This window comes from Rhincodon typus, chromosome 42, assembly GCF_021869965.1.
Source record: "Rhincodon typus isolate 14 chromosome 42, sRhiTyp1.1, whole genome shotgun sequence".
NCBI lineage: Eukaryota > Metazoa > Chordata > Chondrichthyes > Orectolobiformes > Rhincodontidae > Rhincodon > Rhincodon typus.
Genome location: NC_063373.1, coordinates 4,092,118 through 4,105,567, shown reverse-complemented (window position 1 = coordinate 4,105,567; position 13,450 = coordinate 4,092,118). Strand labels below are relative to the sequence as shown.

The following is a 13,450-nucleotide window of genomic DNA, read 5'->3' as shown; positions in this document are numbered from 1 at the left end:
ACGGTGACGTTAACCTGCGTTGTGTACAATCTTCCTTTTGAAGCCAACTTCACCTGGATACACGACAAGAAGACTCTGAAATCAGAGATTGTTGACCAGTCCGGAGAGCATTCCGAAGGTGTGATCAGCAAGTTAGATATTTCTACTGAAGCCTGGCTGAGTGGGGATAAATATGAATGCGTGGTGAACAATCAGTATCTACCGACTCCACTGAGAGACTCTATCCACAAGGAGAAATGTGAGTGAAGAAATAAATGCACAAATTATCCCATGTGTAATTTAGACCCAGTTACATCGTTAGCAGGCTTTGATTGGTAATGAAGTAACACCGTTGGGAGGATTTATGATCATTTCCTGGCAAGAAAGCCAAGTAACTGATTCAGAAAAAAAAATGTATTAAAGGATATTCTGTTGTGATTAAGTCAAACAAATTGAGAAGAGACCTGGAGTTTTGTGATGTAAACACCAGTAACGACAAATGGACGAAATTTCCTAGTTCTGGGCTGATAACATGGAGACCACTTTTGAACTAAACTTTTTTTTTTTAATGAATAGAATGGATACCAGTCTGCTCCTTTAAAAAATGAAAGTGAATAAATCCCAATTTAAACATGGAATTTTTGAATATTCGGTGAAATCCCAATATTGCTTCTTGATTTTTTAAAAATAATTTATATTTGTTTCAAATATTCTGCAGTGGTAAATCCGCTGGAGCCATTGGTGTCCGTCCTCCTGCCAACGACAGAAGAAGTCTCCGCACAGAGGTTTGTTTCGCTCACCTGTTTAGTGAGAGGTTTCAGGCCCCGAGAGATCTTCGTCAAGTGGACAACCAACGACAAGCCCGTTAATCCCACTAACTATAAGAACACCGAGGTGACGGCAGAGAGCGATAACACCTCCTTCTTCTTGTACAGCCTATTATCCATTGCTGCGGAGGAGTGGGCCAGCGGTGCTTCTTACTCCTGTGTGGTGGGACATGAAGCGATTCCATTGAAGATCATCAACAGAACGGTTGATAAATCCAGCGGTAAACCGAGTTTTGTGAATATTTCGCTTGCACTGATGGACACCGTAAATTCATGCCAATGAAAATCTCAAGGTTACACTTAAGAATTCAATAAAAGTCATAAAGTGTTTTCTTTCCTCCAATTGTTATGTAATTAGGCAACCGTTTAATTGATTGTGTTTCCCACCTGTAATAATATTCCGTCCTTCTCGTTAAAGTCGATAGTTAGCAGGTCCAGGACTTTTGTCTGCGAAGTTCATGCTCCCTGCTCAGACCGGTCCTGCTTCAGTGACAGACTGAAGCTCACTCATTGCAGGATTCTGCAAAGTACCTTCTCCAACTTAAATCGTACTGTGACGAAATTTGGCAATGTCCACTTCATCACAAATGAACACCACGAATTATGATCTTTGTTTTCCTGATTCCTCAATGGCCCATGTCGATAAATTTCATGCCAGCTTTAAACTGCCCCATTGCACTAACTGGGAATATAAACTTTAGAGACATTTAAAATTATTTTTGATTGGAACACACCAACAAGAAAGTATTGCTTTTGGCACCTATCGTAAGGTGTTCAGAATGACTTTTTATCTGGGGACTGCCAGGGACCTCGCAGCAGTGCATCAGTTGATAGAATGTATCTTCACTTCCACACCAAAGATAACAGGAAGAAATTTTGTTATTGTCGAGCAGAGGGAGAACAGAGTACAACGATTAACGGACTATATGCTTACTCCCCTTGCCGAGTTTTCACGTTGTACGCCCTCTGTAATGTGATTTAGTAGCTCACAGGAACAGTCAGCTTCTTCCTTACTGACCAATGATTTAAATTTTCCATGCAACGTACTTCCTTTGAAGCATGTTGGACACGCTTGTTCCGTTAATCATCTGTTAACATTGGTTCCGCATAATCCAAAACCAAACTGGCAATATTCCAGCTTATTTTCCACAGTTTTGACTCAAAATCCTGGAACCCGTGGAATCAGTTCTGGTATACAAACACCGGATGTCATTTTCTTTCACTTGCCTTGTACATATTTTATATCCAACATACTTAGAAATGTTGTTATACATCTCTGGAGTCGTGGAGATTTGATCTCAGGCCTTTCATCTCGGAGCGAGGAAATCTGTCTTTGCATCAAGCGTCAATTGCAAAGTGCTTATCTCCCCCTAACGGCGAGAAATGTTCCCTACACCATCAGGATCAGAAATAATCATTGGAAATCGATTAAAATTGCAAAACAATGAAAAGAAAAAAACACAGTCTGCTGTAAGAGCATAAACAAACACAGATACAGACAAACACTCGAACGCTCTGAAGACACACATATACAAGCTCTTACCTAAAGTGACATACATATGTGCAAACATAAATGCACATGCGGATAAGCTGTCACACACGCATGCATTCAGAGAGGCATATTTGCATATGATACAGGAGCTGTCATATACACTCTCACAACAAAGACCAGTGCATAGAAAGAAACACACCTAAATAAACAGTGGTAACTACACATAATCATGAAAAACATAGACACACTTTAGCACACAAATGCTCATGAATGCATATCCATTCATGCACCATAATACGCACAGACACGCAATTATAAACATACACACAGGATCCGACATATATCCTCTCACATGTGCACTCACATAGACATATATGAGCGCAGAGATAAATTTTAATCTCATTATTATCTCACTTGCAGAAATATAGTCATATGAGGAAAGAGGCAGCTTAGTTCCTTACTTTTAAATCATATTGATCAGCACATAAACACGGTCACGCATTCGCACCATTTATGAGTCTCACATGCGGGCACAGAAATGCATAGATCAACACACAGTGGGGTATTTGCAACAAAAGGGGAATGGCACAACATCAGTAAACATTCACACACAACAGCACAAGAAATCGTATCAGGAGATGGTTTAGGATGCCAAGGAAATCATATCATCACATAAATATACACATCGATCAAAACATGAAGGTACATACGAACATACATTTATGGAGTACAAACATGAAAATAATCTAAGTCTGGTGGAATCTGAAATCGATACATTAACACACATTTTCAAGAGCACTACGCAAAAGAAAAATCACAAAGTCATTAAAAAATAAAGATAGGTCTCAACGAATGAAGTGGCATATTAACATAATGATTCTTACACATTGTGAAATGAACACAATTTACCTACACAAGCACAAAGATGCGAATGAACAAACCAGCACCGAGGCAACATGAATATGTTTAGTCATGCATAAGCTTCAACGTGAACAAGTGCGAAGGAAGACACACTCATAACCACATACCCAAACAATAAAGAAAAAACATACACCCCAGGTAATATACAAAAATAAACTAAGGGACAGTTCACAAAATTAAAAAAAATCATCTTACTCTGGATCCAATTTTTGCTTATGATTTGTCAAGCAATTGATCACATATAAATAAAGAAGATGAGTAATCACATTTGAACTGTTATCCAGTGATGGCCACAATTTTCAACTTAACAGCTGCCACAGCCTATATTGAAAATATAATGAGAGAATTAATATAATCGTTCCCAATCAGTACACCTGGAATGATAACAATGATTATACTCTCCAAGAACAGTTTAAATGATGAAACGCGTCAAAATGTTCAGACTTGGATAACAAAGGAAGAACATGTGCAATTAGTATTAGCAAGTTATTGCTGAGAATGACTAACACAATAATAGATAAAGATCAAGAAACAAATTTGAGAACAACCTGACGGCTTGAAGAAGGACTAATGGTCCCTGATTACAATTATTTAGATAAAGATATATCAGATTGGATCAATGAACAATCTAAATCCGTTGTCTCGGCTTTATATTCATAGATTCGATAGATCATAATTGGATTGAAGACTTTGAGGATGATAACGGCAACATCTGGACAACTGCTTCTACGTTCATCACCTTGTTCTTCCTGAGCATTTTCTATAGTGCTGCGGTCACGCTGGTGAAGGTGAGAATAAGGAAATCATTCACACTTCAAACAGACCATTGTGGCTTGTGAAATCTCGAAATGTGTCATTGAATTAAAATTAAAACCTGAATGCCCTATCATAAATATCTAAATCATTCCTTAATCACTCTTTTTCAGGTCAAGTGAATGAATTTTGGACCCCATAGAATTTCCTCGAGGAAATTTTGTTTTTATCGAGGCCACTGAACTCCAAATGTACAATCAGTCCTGTCGTTGACACTAGCAGTGAGATAAATTCATTTTATGAGTGCGTAACTGAGTAAATGTTCGATGGGTTTTCCAATTTACCTTGTTTGATATCGTCAACATAATTATTGTTGCAATAATTTGTAGCTTCCCAATTGTTTGAAGTCAATTTGTGTTTTTGTTCTTATTATTCCTTATTCGGAATTGTTGCCTGTCCTTTATGTTGAGCCCGTATTTTCTTTTTTCTGGTGACTGTTACCGATGAGCATAAAATTCACAGCTCAGAGGTCATGCATTATCATCTCAATGTGGCATCCGGTCATTATGTTCATTTTTGGTAATTTTAACATAAACATTTCGATAAAAATGCTGTCTGAAACGGTAAATAAACCTTGAATGAATATGTACGAAACTTGAATTTGCTTAATTCTTTCTTCAAGGGCCATCAGTAATCATACATTTTCCCAAGTTTGTACACCCCGCTCCGATCCCAGCCAAATGCTTCACACTTATGACTTATTGTGTTTCATGCAGTCTTTTAGGTGAATGCTTCACTAACTTGCGGCCCATTAATGTGACCCCATCTTTCACTCGATACATCTGATGGCAAAATCGAGAGGCAGAATGATGAGAGCGCAAGCAGACCATCGATGTTTCCTGTCATACACAAAAGGCCACAGTCTTTTGTCAAGTAATTATAAAAAGCACGACCGTTGTTCGACCAGAAAGCTGCTAAAGACAGGCAATGGAGTTAGAAAGTTAACTCGATTCTGTCGAAAACCACAATACTTCCAACATCGGTAGAACCTGAGTTCCTAAGGGATAAATTTCGACTTAACATGCCCAATTAAACGTTCATCAGCCAAAAATATCACGTTCAGTCAGGAATACAGACACATTGAGACCTATGTGGCACAAGACCGAATTAAGCACCAACAAAAGGAATCGTTCTCAGCGTCTGGAACCTGTCTGTTCTGGACACACTGAACCTTTCTCCGCTTGTTATATTTTACTTATTCTGGGAGCTACGCGTGTAACACGAATCCCTTATGAAAACAGCTGTTTCAAACACCAACCAATTAAGATTTTCCTCGGCCAGATCTGATATCTTCGTCTGCCTGGAGCACCAGAAGCTGGGTAATTATTTCAGGCATTTTCTTAATTTTCTCAAATTACCATTTAATCCTTAAACTTGAACCTTATATCTCAACAAGAGATTAATGATCAACTTAAATACATACAACCATTACACACGTGCAAATTCAAAAAAAATGAAAATGAATTGCTCATTGAATTAAATTGGGTACACACAGAGACTCTTCCAAAGTATTGGAGCAAGAGTCGCATACTTTCACCACCGCTGGAATTGTTAAACGTGCAAAGTGTCTAAAAGAAATACACAGGCAGATTTACACTGTGGAAATCGAAACGACAAAGGCATTGATAGGAAACAAAACATTAAATAGAAACTGACAATAGAAGCTGTGCTGCGAAGTGTGGGAGATGCTCGGACAGATTTCTGTGGTTACTTTTTCACAGACACCGACGTCGTTGCTGATCCATCACAACTGTTCTTTCAAAGCATCTCGCCAGGCTAAAATACTTTTGAATGCCCCGAATAATCCCGAGTTCGGCAGCACAGTTTAGAGGACGTTTAATCCTCTGAAACACTCGCTGCATAAAAATAAGCTTCACTTTATGTAATTTGGAGCTGTTCCAATTGCCAATTATATTTGACCAGCGCCTGAATGTTTCCAATCCTTCTTCAATGGAAGCAGTTTCTCCCTATCCAACTCTACTAAAACGCATCAGCATTTTAAGGAATTCAACCAAATTGAAAATTGTTGTTCAACAGTGGAGAATAGTCCCGAATTCGCAAAGTTGGTGAGGTGCATCATCCCGGGAACAGTGCTGTGATTTACTCATGCCCCTGTCTCCTGACTTTGCATTCTTTCAAATAAAAATGTGACATCTGAAACCGGACGCAGTTTTCCAGGTGAAATAAGGGACTTTTTTTTTAAATTTCAGTTTAACATAATTCCTTGTATGTGTTCCCTCCAGCGGTATTTATGAAGAAATGCGTTTTTGCTGTTGTCTTGACATGCCATGGTACATTCCCTGATTTGTGCACATATTCAGGGAGGATCCTCAGCAGATTGGATGACTGAGCGAATCTTTCTCACATGCTGAGCAGGTGAATGGCTTCTCCACAGTGTCAATTCGCTGCTGTGTCATGAATTTATATGACTTCCTGGACCTCCTACCACAGGCACTGCAGCAGAAAGGCTTATCCTCACTGTGAGTCCGCAAATATGACAGGAGGATGATGGACTTAATAAATTCCTTCCCACACACGGAGCAAGTAAAGGACTTCACCCTCATATCGCTGTGCGAATTTCCCAGAAAAGAAGGACAATCGAATTCTTGACTGCAGTGCCCACATATCCATGGATATTCTGTGGTGCTGGTCTCCTTATGACTGTGGTCATGCTTTACCAGCCTGGATGGATAATTAAATTCTCTCCCATAATTCTTACATTACCACAGTTTCTCAATTTTGCCAGTGTCCTCGTGTCTCTGTAGTTTGGATGATCAGTTGAAGTCTCATATATACACAGAACACTTAGCTTCCTGTGAATGTCAATAGTGCAATGATTTTTTTTTTCTTTTTTAAAATTTATCGCCAATTAAAACCCTTTCCACATTCAGTGAGATGGAAAACTCACACTGAAATGCATATGTGCCTCAGAGAATATGCTGATCTTTGAACTGTTTTCGCACAGACAGAACAGGCGAACATTTCTCGTATCATATTTAAAGATCAATGACATTCAGGCCCAAATAATTCAGGCGATTGTCAAATGTTGATGCATTGTTTGGTTTGCGTTTCCATCTGAAACTTGCACCACTCTATAAAAGGAGTTTACAAAAGACATCAATATGAGTACAGGATAAAAAAAAAAAGACTCATGAGACAATGCTAGTTTCTATGGGTTGAGGTACAAATCCATTCTCATTATTTCTTTCCTCAACTCTCAGTGTTCTCCCGTCCTATCCCATGTTTGGGTTCAGTTCTCCCGCTTGTCAACAAACTGAAAAGTAAATCAATGAGCAAAGGATTTTCTCGCCAGGTCACTGATATCTTGAATGTTTCTTCTCCATCCCTAAAAATTGACAGTTTCGTTCGGGTTAATTTAAAAACTACCTTTGTGTTTTGTTTTTTTTTATTTCTGGATGTCACGCTGACTCCCTTTTCCTGTTTTTGGGGCTCATAGTCTAAACTCAGAGTCAGGTGTTTCAGAGTGAATTGAGCAAACTCTCGCTGATGCAAAAGGCTGACACAAAATCGGAATTCTGTCACAGAAATGACATTTGACGGTGTTCTCACCACGATAGCCGCCAATAAGCCCCGCGGGATACACACGTGACCTGAAAGGCTCTAATTCGGGGCCTCAGACCTCACCCAGGAGATTCGAGTCCTACTCTCTTTGACAAACTCTAACCCTGGAAGCAGTGGCACCTTGACATTCAGGCCTGGCGACCTCCACGGGATGTTACTGAAACTTCCCACTTAACTGATAGCCTCATTCCTACCCGACATTCGGAGGCTTTACTTCCATCCCGCTGCGCATGCTCCAGGTCACTGTGGGGCTTGGATGATTGATAGCAGCTCCATGCCAAGAGGAAGAGCTGAGCGGCAATAGGGCTGAGAGCCAGAGGCTGTTTTTGCAACCAATCGGGTGCATAAAGGGTGAGGCTGAGCCCATGTATCGGTCGTTTTTTGAAATTCTACCTCATTTGGAAACCCAATTTGCCTGACACTCCAGGAGAAAATTGGATATTTCTATCAGTGGCTTTAAAAAAATGAATGCCTGTGGGGATGAAGCAAACATTTCAGCATCTGTTACTGAAATAAGGGAACATAGTGAAATAATTTACAAAGAATTGAAGTACTGACTTATAGAAATAAGCACACAGACAGCAGTGTTATCATTCCAACAAAAGTCAAAAAATGCAGAGATAGAAATTGATTGAGAAACTAAACAGTTCTGACAGCATCTTTGGAAAGAAAACAGGCTCAATATTTCACGTCCATTTGATGCTTCTTCAGAGCTAACTGCAGCTGGAAATAGAGGTCTGTATGCTAAAGAAAGGGGGATGTGGGGTGGCGGTTGATGGTTGCATTTTGTAGGATGGAGACAGATGGAGATGGAACTCAAAGAGAACAGCAGTTGGGCAGACAAAGATGTGCGTAATGGTGAGCCGGGAAGCAAGAAAAACTGCTAATAGAGACCATTTGTGAATGCAAATGGGTTGGCAGTGATGAAAGCAGCTCGTGTGATGACAGGGCCAGGGTTTTGGTAGTGGGCGAAGAACATGAAATGAAGTGATCAGGCTGTACAATTATGGAACTCAATATTAAATCGTGAAGATTGCCAGAACTCCATTGGTCAACTCAATCCCGTTGGTGGCTCTGAAATTAGCTGAGCATCTTCATCCACGTTTCAACCCTGCCTTTGTGAGGTTGAAAGAATAAATTGGGTCCCATCATCCGACTGCGTTGATGGCTTCATACGGTGGGCTGTTTCCTGGGACTATCTCATTGTGTGTCACAGGCAAGGCACGCAGCGCTTCATCATCAGTTTGACCCCTGCTATCTCCTGTTCAAACATGTGTATCTCAAGCATTCAGAGCGACGTAAGTTTCTGCTTTAAAGATTGACTGATTTCCATCGCTGTTCTTCTCATGGCGCAGTAACAAACTGTAGTATCAGCGAGCCACAGACACGAGATCGATGATTTTAGTGGGGATTTTAGTTCTGATTTCAAGCTCTGCAGAAGAAAGGGCCTTCACACAATTTGTTTTATCTTCATAACCACTGATATATTTATCAATGTAATCTTGCTGATTGTCATGGATAAAATATGAAGTAATTGCTTTTCCTTCCAGATTAACTTTCGAGGACAGGAGTGAAGTGACAGAATCCTCAAAACTCAGACCTGAAGAACATGTTTTAACAGATTAGACTTGCTCATTTTAACAAGACAGGTATGAATAGTTTTTTTTTTCAATTAAATAAAGAACAAAACGAATTCGGATGCCAATTACCTGTCAGAAATGATCCAGACACAATCTTCCCAGCGCAGCTGGGAGACCATTCAGTGCTGTGCTGTATTTGAGGCACCCTGAAATGGAATACAGTCAGTGCCAGTAGACGAAAATTAATTGAAAAGGTGGATAAGAATTAAATCTTTAATACGAGTGTTTAACTTTGCATGGGTGCTGACAGCGCCAGCTCTCCAATGTCTACTGTGACAAGTGAATGATATTTTATTTTCTGCATCAACTAATGGAACAAGCTGTCGCTGTATGTTATTTGTCTATTTCTGCGCAAAATGGCCGTCATCGTTGGTAGCATCAATTATTGATAGACCAGATAAATACATGGAGGGCAGTTACCTCCAAGCATGGAAATGACGAACCAGACACACCACCTCCCCCGCCACACCCCAACCAACAGACCAACTGCAAGAGAGACATTTAAAATTTGGAAACAAAATAGTTTACAATACCAATCTCATACCCAGCATGTTATTGGCATGAGCGATCACAGGTGATTAGTGCAATTTATCTCACTGTTCTTCTGTAATCTCAACTATGTATTTATGTCTGCATTCAATTAAATGATTATTTATTCGTCTTTGTTCTCTGGTCGTGTTTCATAGCTATACAGATAGCCATACCATCAGTGAACAATTGAAGCCAAATTGAAATAGTTTGAAAATTCTCGCTTACCAGCTGCTGTTAATGTCAGGCGGGAAGATGCGTTAAAATTTGTAATATTGAGCGATTCGTTGTTCAATTCAGATCAGAGATTACGCTCAATAGTCATTATCCACTTACCATCCTGACTTAGAAATATATCACCGCCTTTCATTGTCATTGGGTTTAAAACCTGGAAATCCCTCTGGAAGAGCATTGAGGGTCTCATTACAACATTTGTCGAATGCTGTCGAAGAAGGCAGCTCGCACCATCATCCTAAGGGGCAACTATGGACGGGCAATTAATGCTGACCCCGCCAGCTGCATCCACCTTCCAAGACTGCACTGAAAAACATTAAAATTTGTGCACTGATGGTACAGAGTTGAGGGAAGTTGTACAGAAAAATGAGGACCCTTGGAATGTGTCTCATTTGGATCAGTGACGAGTAGAGAGACTGGGAAAGTGGAGTTTCCATTGTAATGGGATGTTCGAGTACATACTATCATGGAGTTTAAGTTCAATGAATTAATTGTCATTAATTAATTGTCATTCGATCATCGTCTAAAATGAATGAATGAAAGAACTCCACCATTTTTAATTTGCCTCAGTGATATTGTGGTCAGTTACAGCAGCCCCTGGAAATTGGAAACAATTTCCTTTTCAAAATCTACACGTTTTCCACTTTCGAACGACAGAATTTCAGAGCACAAAAGGAGGTCATTCTACATATTGTATCTTTGCCAGCTCCCGAATAAACGACTGAGCTAACTCCGTAGTCCACTCAACTCATCACTTTCAAATGCATACCCGGCTCTTTTTTTGAACCTCCAATGGAATCTGCCTTCACGACTATCTATAGGCAGCAGATTCCAAATCTTAACTAATCTCTGAGTAAAAAAAAAATCTCCTCGCTCTCTTGCTGACAATTTTGTAATTGTGAGCCATGATTATTGAACTACTACCCTCAGGTTTAGAGAGTTGTGCATCTGTTAGCGTTTATCTCTATTTAGTAGCTTATTTCTACACAAAACTGTTGAACATGCGGTTTTTGTTATGTGGCTTTTTAAAGCTCCATATCTTTTGATTCTGAAAATCCGTGGTCATTTCTATTGAAATCATAAAGGAGAAGAAGAGTTTTAGAAATAAAGCTGAATCAGAAGTGCTGTTTTCCCTTTTCTTACTCTCTATTCCTTGCAATCTTTCCAGTTTCTCTCTTTGTCCATTTCACCTTGTCTCTGGGTGCCAGATGGTCTCTTTCAGAAACCCGTGTTAATCCTGGCAGGGACTGTTCTGCCGGTTTATGTCTCACGGAATTTTGCTGCACTTTTATCCCTGTCAACCTCACTATTTCTAATTGCTTTCCTTCGACCCGTTTTTTTTTTTCCCGTATATTGCTGAACGTTGAATAATTCGAAGTGCCTTTCTGCATCGGTTGACCTATTATTTTTGGATGCATTGCAGACCAGAAACTGACGTTTTCGAATTCTGGTGCTATCAGGCATGAAATACCACTCTTCATGAATTGATTTATCCCCACAGCCGTTATAATCCAATCAGTGATAAATTGTGCATGTGGTCTGCATAATTTGTTTCATTCTGAATAGTCAGCTCAAAGCACCCTTGCTCCGCTATCCATCTTCCAGGTTTGACCGGAAGAAACAATCTGATGCCAGGCATATTGAAGATAATCTGCTCCCCACTCTCTCTGCTCTCTGCCCTACTCCTTCAGAGTTACATCTGATTGCATGCTAAAGCACCTCACCGTTCTTTGACAAGACAAGAGGAGATCAGATTAGCAACTGTCCATAGACAGTGCTCAGGGAATAACAATGCGTCCTTTCTCCAAACATGAAAACGCTAATGCAGGTTGCTGAATTCTGACAGAATAAACTTGCATTTCAATGAAAATAAAGAAAACAAAGCTTTTTAGATAAGGAAGTCTTTTTTTTTTTTTAAATCGCCTTCCTCTGTTCTTATTCCGGACCTTTGAGCATGCATTTCCTACGATTATTCATTAACTTCATTCAAACAATTAGAATTAGGACGAAATACATTCATATATGATAAGAGCTGCAGCAGAGCATACAACGTCAGCAGCCCTCATTACATCATTTAGCAACATAATGGCTAATATATTTATGTTTCAAATTCCACATTCTCATTTACCAGTAATAACTTTTGTTTTTATTTCATTTGGATTTTAGTAAAGTCTTTGACATGGGATTCAGAGTGAACTTGCCAATTGGATACAAATTTAGCTTAATTGCAGGAGATAGAAGTAATGGTAGACGTTGCATTTCGGACTGGAGGTCTGTGACAGGCGGTTTTCAACAGGGATTGGTTCTGGGTTCTCTTTTGGTTGTCATTTATGTGAATGCAAAAGACAAAAGGCAGAGTTAGTAAGTTAGTGGATGACATCATATTTGTCGGCTTTGTAGACGGTGAAGAAGGTTTTCTAATATTACAAACGGATCTTGATCAAATGGTTAATGGGGTGAAAATGGAAGCAAGAGTTCAGTCTGGATGAGTGCGAGGTATGGCATTTTGTTACAACAAACAAAGATAGAGCATATACAATTAATGGCAGGACAGTCTAGGGGAGCAATCTCGGGGGCGAGGCACGTAATTCTTGAAAGTTTGCCTCACATACACACAGGATGGTGAAAAAGGCGTTTGGCACGCTTGCCTTCATTGTTTAGTCCTTTGAGCAGAGGGTTTGGGACATCTGTGATGTTGTACAGGACATTGGTGAGGCCTCTTCTGGCACAGGTCTCCAGTTCTGGTAAGCCAGTTATAGGAGGATGTTATTAAGCTGGAGAGGGTTCAGAAGAAATTTACCAGGATGTTCCGGGTATGGAAGCCTTGGGTTATAAGGAAAGGCTGGATAGGCTGCGACATTATTTTTTCATTCGAGCAAAGGATGTTGAAAGGTGACGTGATAGAAGTTCATAAAATAATGAGAGGCATAGGTCGAGTCAATCGTAGTTCTCTTTTGCCAAAGAAGAGGAATTTAGAGACGAGGGGGCACAATTCAAATGTGAGAAGAGAGAGATTTTAAAAAGACATGATTTCTTTTTACACAGAGGGTGGTTCTTGTGTGGAATGAACTTCCTGGTGAAGTGGTGAATGAGTTTAAAATTACAACGTTTAAAATACATTTGGATGGAAATATATGTAGGAGAGTTTCGGAGGGATATGAGCCAGGAGCAGGAAGGTGGGACTAGTTCAGTTTGGAATTATTTATGGCATGGACTGGTTGTAACGGAGGGTCTGTTTCCGTGCTTTATGACTGTACAAATCGATGATTCTCTCGCCCAACACGAATCTGTCTACCTGCTTCTTTAAGCATTTAATGTTCCTGCTTCCACTGTCTTCTGAATCAAAGTTCCAAAGGTGAACAACTACCTTGTCTCCCTGCTAAAGCTATAGATGCCAACTTGAAAATAGTTGTCCATATTTATGCACTGATGAA

At 39.8% G+C, this 13,450-nt stretch overlaps 1 gene segment (V, D, J or C); it reads left to right on the top strand.

Annotated features, from left to right (window-relative positions):
* LOC109930522 overlaps positions 1 to 1,149 on the top strand; it is an 8,016-nt gene extending 6,867 nt beyond the window's left edge. Inside the window, 2 exon segments of the C gene segment in view lie at positions 1 to 238; positions 698 to 1,149. The exon segment at positions 1 to 238 is cut by the window's left edge and continues 12 nt beyond it. Of these exon segments, the coding sequence occupies positions 1 to 238; positions 698 to 1,089 (630 nt within the window).
* The last annotated feature ends 12,301 nt before the right edge of the window (positions 1,150 to 13,450 follow it).